Genomic DNA, 7994 nt, shown 5'->3' on the forward strand with positions numbered 1-7994 from the left:
AAAAAAAAAAAAAAAAAAAAAAGACTTCCCAGAAAGTTCAGAAAAGAAGAGAGAAAAAAATGTTTGCATCTTAATTATTCTACTACCCGTGTGTATGGCTTTAAAATTAGAATCCTCTTTCTTTAGAATTTAGAAAATGAACTGTTTTCTTTGTACTAGGAGCCCAGCCAAGCCAGTGTGTGCTTCAATTCCAGCCATACTGGGGGCTGGGGCGGGGAAGGCGGTCTTGCTGGCCTGAGCTCCAACCCTGGGGGTTGGTGCAGGTTCAGGCCTGGGGCCCTCCTCAGACACGGGGCAATCTCGAGGGCTGAAGGGCAGCTGCTCCAGCTTCTTGGCCCAGTACCGCGCCTCCTCCTCGGGGATGTCTGTGGGCACAGCGGGCTGAGGCGGCCGGTCTGGTGGCCCCAGCTGAGGACTCCCTGCCGCTGGCCGTCTCTCCTCCTGGCAGCCCGAGGCCCCACCGAAGCCCAGCCGGGACCCCCAGACCTGAGCCCCGAGGATCGGGGGCATCTGCCACTCATAGGTGACGCACAGGGGACAGGACGGTCTCAGGCGTGCAGTGGGGACACCTCTGCCAACTCGGTGCCCCCAGGAGACGCCCTTCTGGGGAGGGGACCCGGTCCCCAGCGGGCAGGGCTGGCTGGGCCCAGCTGGACGCGGCCACTCCCCTGGACTGGGGGGCGTTGGGAAGCCGGGACTCACCCAGGGGCAGCTCGAACCGCGTGTCCAGCAGGATGCGGTGGAACGTGGGGTCCTTGGTGCCGCAGATTTCGCTGTCCGCCATGATCACCTGGGAGTCCAGCGTCAGCCACTCTCCAGGGCCCTCCTGGGGTCGTGGGAGGGTGACAGGGACCAAGGGCTCCGGTTAGCTAAGGGGATCGTGTCCCCAGCAGGGCCCCCGCCCTCTCGCAAGGCACCCCTCACCCCATATCACCCCTACCCAGAGGGCAAGGGTCCCTCCCCACTTTATAGTGAGGAAACTGACCCTCAGAAAGGGAGGGTCTCAGCCCAGAGCCACGTGGCAGGTCAGGGAAACTCGGAGGCGAGGACCCAGGAGAGAGGACCCAGGAGAGCAGGCAGGCGCTGGTGTAGCTTTGTCACAAGGGGTTTGGGGACTCTGGCTTCACAGTCCTCCCGCCACCCAAGGAGGAAATGCCCAAAGAGAATGAGCCTGTTCCCTGATGATTCAGGGACATGGGCCCTGTGAGCAAGGGGGTCCACTCTGAACCTCAGTGTTTTCATCTCTTAAATAAGAACAATCTCCTGTGGAGTCCTCTGACTGCTGTCCCGCATGACCAGGCCCCCCTCACACTTGGGGGGGCCACTCGAGGCCTCTTTTGAGGCTCATTTCCTTGAACTATTACATTCATTTCCTCCCTTGTCCTGGTTCATTCAATCATTGACTCAAAACCAAATGCTCCCTGGAGCCGCCTCTGTGCCAGCTTCATGCTGAGTGACGCCAGGGTCCCCAAGGGCCCCAGGCATCAGTCTGGCTCCTGAAGAGCTCACAGTCCTGGGAAGCAACGCTGGGCCCATGAGGTCAGGGCCAGGCCTGAGGGATCCAGGGACGTTGGCCAGGGCTTCAGGAGGGGGAGGTGTAGCTCAGAGGGGAGTGGAAGGGAGGGCGCTGGGGCCCAGGAACAGCATCTGCAAAGGCTCAGAGGCCAGGATCTGCACAGTGAGCAGGCCATGCCGAAGGCCTCCCAAGGGACAGGGCGGGGGACAGCTCAGAGCTCCAGGCCATAAGATCCTGCAGCGGTCAGCACAGAGTGGGTGAGAATCAGGTCAGGAGGCCCCAAGAGGAGGCCAGAACTGGGCTGTGGGGACAGGGAGGTCACCAGAGTGGTCCCCACCCTCTGGTGTGGTGTGAGGGCGGAGGTGTTGGGCTTCTGTCTACACTGTCCTCTGGCTGGTGTCATCCTGCTGCCCTCCCAGGGCGCAGAACACTAGCTGCCCACATCCCCCTCCTTCTTCCATAGAAATCTATTTTTAGCTGTGATGGGGGCATGGCTTAAGACTACATTTCCCAGAATTCATTGAAGCCATGTGGAACCACAATTCAGTTTTGGCCAATGGGATGTATTTAAAATGCTGGGAGCAGCCTCCAGGTTGGGCGCTTAACTAAGCAGGTGAGCACTCCCCTTTACTACCTTTCCTTGGCTGGAATGAAGATGCAATGATGAGCCTCAAACAGCCACTTTGGACCATGAGGTAGAAGTCATACGGGAGAGCAATAAGTTGAAGGAACTTAGACCCCAGTGGCTTTAACTGTCTTAACAACCCCAAAGGTATACATAGATATTGTCAGGGGGCAGAGAATGTAAATGCCCATCTTGTTTAGGCCACAAGGCTCTGGGCACTCCTCCTTCCCCACCTTCAGCCCACCCACCACCCACCTCATTGGATTGTCGGATGGTCCTCAGTGGGATCCACACAGTGCCCACCATTGTGTCCCAGATGAGACCCTTGTTCCACACCTCCACAGTCAGTCCTAAATCCAGGCGGTTAATCTCACTGTGGAAAGGGGAGACGCGGTATCAGGGGAGTAGGGGGGAGAGCATGGGAGCTCAGAGAGGTTAGTTTGTTTGCCTGAGGATACACAGCATACTGCAATTTAACCCCCTTAGCTGGACAGCAAGAGGGGAAACTGAGGCCAGAGGTGGGAACTGACTGGCTTTGAGTACCACAGAAGCCAGCCAGGAGGGAAGGAGCGGGGACACATGTCACACATCTCCCACGCCTGTCTTCTGAGCCCCTGCTGGAGCCTTCGACCCTGATGATGCAGGAGAGTGAAGAAGCTGCTGAAACCCCGCCCTGGCCCCACTGTACCCCGATAACAGCGTCTGGGTGTCTCCAACCTTGCAGTGTCACCTCTGCTCAACCAGGTGGGGACGCTCCTGAGCACATGAACACGTGCACTTTCATGCCCTTTCCTTGAGGGTTCACCCTGGAAATGGGCCAATTCAGGGACTGTCTGCCCCTCCCCCGGCACACCATCCCCCACCCCCCACCCCCTCCGTCCTCTGCTTCAGGGTCCTCAGTGCCCGGCCTCTCCTGTCTCCTGCCCAGCTGACACTTCACTGTCAGGCTCTGCTGGGCCATAGCCTGGGGGTGGAGAGTGGCCTGGGACCAAACCCCAGCTGTGACACAAACGTGCTGTGTGACACTGAGCAGTGGCTCTACTTCTCTGGGCCTCCATTTCATCATCTGTAAAAGGGGGATTGCAGGGGCAGCTCCCCTCCCAGGGCTGTAGGTGCAGCTGATTTAGTTCAAGCAGAGGAAGCCTCTGAGCAGGGCACAGACCGCGGCTGTCATCAGAGTAGACTGGACGGAGGTGGTTTTGCAAACGGGGCACTGGGTGGCTCTAGACTCTGGGCTGATCCGGGCCATTAATTCATTTGCTTATCAAATGGTTCTTGAGTACCTACTATGTGCCAACTCCTGTGACAGGGGGGTCACAGTGGGGACAGAAATCAACCCTGTCCCACCCTCCTGGAGCTCCCAGTCTAGCAGCCGTGGCCAGAAATGAAAACCTCATAGAAATGGCTAGAATATCCATTGGAGGGGAAGCCCGGGGAAGCTACCAGGCTCTGACAGTGGTTTTTGGAAGAAGAAGGGTGGGGCTTCCCTGGAGGGGACACGAGCTGAGATCCAAAGGACAAGCTGCTGTTTGGGGTGAGGGGAGGAACGCAAGTGCCAAGGCCCTGGGGCAGGACCAACCTGGGCTGTGGGAGGAACCTATGGCTGGGGCAGGTGAGGAGGAGAAGATGGAGACGTGCTGGCGGGGACAGCGGGCAGGAGTGTGGCTTTATTCTGAGGTCGACAAGCTACGGACACGTTTGGAACAGAGGAGTGACAGGATGTGATTTACAGTTTTAAAAATATCCCCCTGGCTGCCTGGAGCAGAGCAGATTGTGGGGGGGCGGGCCGCAGCGGGAGGCCGGGGGCGGAGGCCGGGACTTGGCCGGTGGCTGCTGAGATAAAGGGAAGCGGTTGCATTCTGGATGCGCTTTGGGAAAGGGCCGGCGGGGCAGGGAGGGACAGGCCACTCGGCTCCCTGGCGGTGCCAGGCACTGCCCGAGGTGGCCGCGGCGCGGGCAGGGGCGTGGCTGAGCTGGACGCGCAGACTCACAACATGAAGTCCTGCTCCCAGCTGGGCTGGCTGCCGCGCACCGCGATGGTCGTGCTCTTGACATTCTGCACCTTCAGGGTCACGTACGTGTTGAATTTCTCTGTGGCGGTGACAGCAGAGTCAGCGACGCAGTTCAGGGACTGCACCGCCCGCTCTGGGTCCCGGAGCTGACCCGCAGGGGCTCCTGCCCGGCCAGCCCTCCCCACGCCAGGCCCCCAGGCGACAAGCCGGGCTGGGGGAGGGGACACCTGAGATCGGGGAGACCTGGAATCTGGGGCCTCACCCAGCTGCCTAGAAATGACCAGCTCCGGGGCTGGGGGCGGGGCCGGCTGGTGAAGCCCCTGCTGGCCTGAAGTCCCCGAGTCCAGCCCCGGGAACAGGAGACCATGCCTTTGGTTTGGGCTGAGAAGACCAGGGTCCCAGAAAAGGGACAAAACTGACTGTGAGAAACTCCCTTTGGGGCTGGGGCTGGGGCTCAGGGGCAGAGGGCCTGCCTGGCACGGGAGAGGCACGGGGTTGGGTGTTGTCGTCCGGCCATCTACAACTACAAAAAAGATTTTATTCTAAATAGAAAGAAAAAAAAAACTCCCTTTGGTTTTTGCTTTTCTGGACCTCGGTATCCTCATCTGTAGCAGGTCTATCCCCTCCTGGCCTCCCGAGACCCCCTGGGAAGCCAAGGCTCGGAGTGAGCCCCACTGGCCTGGGCCAGGGGGGGTGGAAGGTGGGGACACAGGGCGATCCCAGGCCAAGGTCCCCCTCCCAGCTCCACTCTCCCACGCCCCTCCTCCCTGCGCAGAAACCAAGTCTGAGTCTGGACGCAGAGCCAGACAGCTTCCCAGCCTCTCCAGGGACAGACAGACAGACAGGGCAAAGGAGCGGCGCTTACCTTGGGCACCATCAAACTTGGCTTTTTTGACTGTGGAGAGAGACAGAGAGGGAGGAGAGGAGGGGGGATGTGGAGGGGACACAGACGGACAGACATCCAAGCCAGAGCCACAGATGCAGAGGAGAGACACAGAGACACAGAGAGTCACAGACACCGAGAGACACGGGAGAAAGCCACAGCCAACCAAACGAATGAAAGAAGCAAAGCCAGGGACAGCAACAAGGAGGATGAAGGAGGCAGGGGAGAGAGAGAGAGAGAGAGAGAGAGAGAGAGAGAGAGAGAGGTCATCAGACAGATGAGTACAGGCAGACCTAGGGTGGGAGGAAACTGGACGGCAGGAGAGTCCCCACAGTCCCCCACCTCCCACAGCCCCAGCCCTCCTGGAGTTGAGCCTTCATCTGCAATGGAGCAAGAGACCTAAGAAGGAACGGGGCAGGTGGCAGTAGACGCCTCCTCCAGGAAGCCCTCCAGGATTGATTGCCTCCGAGCAGTGTGGAAGGGGTGGGTGTGAGGACAGCTGCAGCCCTGGGGCCCTCAAGGTCCAGGTGCGACTGGTTTACAGGACGGAAACTTCCCTTGACAGCATCTCGGCCCCTCCCAAACCTGCTCCCCGCGGGACCCCAGTCCTCTTCCCTTCTCCCTCCTTTCACCCTTCTTTTCCAATTCACGTCTTCATCTGGGTCCATGGCACCCTGGACCAAACCAAAGCAATCGAGGTACGATCGAGGAATGAAGGAGTTCTTCCCCTGCCCCCCGCCCCAGGGAACCCGGGTCCTCCTGACCCCAGAGATGGTTGCGCACCGCCTTCTCACCGCCCACCCTCTGTTCTGCACCTTCGGGTTTCCCCTGTCCCTCTGCCTCCTGGGTCTGTATGTATGTATGTATGTATTTAACTGGGGATTGAACCCAGGGGCACCGAGTCACACTGAGCCACCTCCCCAGCCCCTTTTTATATTTTATTTAGAGACAGGGTCTCGCTGAGTGGCTTAGGGCCTCGCTGTTGCTGAGGCTGGCTTGGAACTTGCACCCTCCTGCCTCAGCTGCGCCCAGCTTTCTGCGTCTCTGGACGGGTGCGTGGAAGCCATGGAACAATGAATTCCTAGAAACAGGACCGTGTAGGGACAGGTGCCACAGCCTCTTGGGTTTGTATCTCTGTCCCCATCACTTGAGTTTCTGCCTTGCAAAATGCTTGACTGGAACCAGGGAACACAGGAGTCCATCCAGGGTGGGAGCCAGTGGCTCTGACACAGGGATGGTGACTATGGTCGGGTCCCTTGCAGCAGAGGAGTCAGCAATGAGAGGGTGCTTTCCTAAGCCAGCGCCAACCTCCTCACCCCAAAGGCCCAGACTTTAAACGCAAATGATGGGGCATCACACCCGCCACACTTGAGTTTGGCCTTGGCAGGTAGAGTGTGGATGGAGCCCTTGACTGGGCGTTGGGACAGGTGAGCACTGGCTCTGCTGGGAGTCAAACAGAGTTGGGTTCAGATTCAGTGCTGTGTGACCCTGGGCTAGTGAATCCCCCTTTCTGGGCCTCCATCTTTGTCTTACTCTCCCTCCCTGCTTTTCTAGATCTGGTTCTCTCCCTCTTTCTTTCTCTCTCCCTCCCTCTCCCTCCCTCTCTCCCCTGTACGTATTTCCTGTCCTCATCTCTGTTTCTTTCCCCCACACCCTGAAATCAGTATCAGTCCCTGTGTCCTCACTTTTCTGCTCAAGGCACATGGCTGCATTGAGTTAAGGACCCTGTCTTGCCTGCTCAATCAGTCCCTGTCCCACTGCCCTGTGGAATCCTTGTCACCCAGCTCCCAGGGAGCTCTCCTACCCGTCGCCCCAGCCTGGGGCTATGCCCAGCCTGGCCCAGGCCTCCTCCCGGGGGAGAGCACACCTGGGAGGCTCTGGCAAAGGTGGGCAGCCGCGGGGCGGGAGGGAGGCACCCAGATTGAGGCTGGGAAAGGCACCTACAGGGCAGACGGAGACTGGGAGAGAAAAGGAAAGGGGGAGCAGGAGGGGAGGAGGAGGACTGCACAGCAGGCAGGAACCCTCAGGTCACTGTTGGGGGCAGGCGCGGGCGAGGTGGGGGAGGGGTGTGTTGGGGGCACTTGGAGGGGCAAGCTGTGCCCGGCGCTGGGGGAATCCAGGGGCCCCTCGGCTCCTTGGACAATGCCCGCTTTGCAGACCATGGGCCCTGCTCAGGGCAGCCCTGGAGCCTTCTGGTGCGTCTGTCTCCCTCCTTGTGTCTTTCCTCCCGGAGGCTCTCGCCGGCCTCCCACCAAGTCTCCCTGCTCCTCGGTCTATTATTCTCCCCACCCTGTCACTCGTTCCTCCTCCGGTCTCTCCGGTCCCCTCTTCCTCCCTCTGGCTCTCCGCTCCCTGCAACCCCAGCCCGGCCCCTCCCCGCAGGCTGTCGGGACTGAGGGTGCGGGGCTCAGGAGGGCCTCAGGCCGTGGGGACTTGCTGGAGGGCTCTGTCCTGCTGACTGAGGCCAGCTCGGGCCCTCAGCCCCTGCAGAAGGTCCGGGGCAAGGACATCAATATTTGCTCATCCTTCAGGAGGCTCAGAGGGGAAAAGGGTCTCAGAGAAAAGGGAAAACCAAAAGCCGCCCAGGCTGGGGACAGGGGTCTTGGAGGGAAAAGGAGCTCGTGATCCAGGAGGGACTCAAGAAGGCTGCGAGGCTTGGAGGGGAGGGCGGGGCTTAGGGAGGGTGGTCTCGGGGCGGGGCTTAGGGAGGGTGGTCTCGGGGCGGGGCTTAGGGGAGGGTGGTCTCAGGGCGGGGCTTAGGGGAGGGGTGGGTCTCGGGGCGGGGCTTAGGGAGGGTTATGGGGCGGGGCTGGCAGGAAGGGTGGTCAGGGGTAAGGGGGCAGGAGGGAGGGGTGGTCTGAGTGAGGAGGGGCTTGGAGGAAGGTGGCGGGGGGCGCTCAGGGGGGGACCAAGGGGCTGGAGAAGGAACGGATTCGGCTGGTGTCTTCCCGGCCGGCG

The 7994-nt window shown here is 60.0% G+C and overlaps 1 protein-coding gene across 1 annotated transcript in view; it reads right to left on the minus strand.

Annotated features, from left to right (window-relative positions):
- Unc13a (unc-13 homolog A) overlaps window positions 1-5412 on the minus strand; it is a gene marked incomplete at its 5' end in the record, with an annotated part of 49810 nt that extends 44398 nt beyond the window's left edge. Inside the window, 5 exons of the mRNA XM_048795361.1 lie at window positions 247-365; window positions 703-826; window positions 2397-2514; window positions 4133-4232; window positions 5019-5412. Coding sequence (XP_048651318.1) covers window positions 247-365; window positions 703-826; window positions 2397-2514; window positions 4133-4232; window positions 5019-5412 — 855 coding nt within the window. The remainder of the gene's footprint in view (window positions 1-246; window positions 366-702; window positions 827-2396; window positions 2515-4132; window positions 4233-5018) is intronic.
- Window positions 5413-7994: the final 2582 nt, after the last annotated feature.

This window comes from Marmota marmota, unplaced genomic scaffold (assembly GCF_001458135.2).
Source record: "Marmota marmota marmota unplaced genomic scaffold, marMar, whole genome shotgun sequence".
Taxonomy (NCBI): domain Eukaryota; kingdom Metazoa; phylum Chordata; class Mammalia; order Rodentia; family Sciuridae; genus Marmota; species Marmota marmota.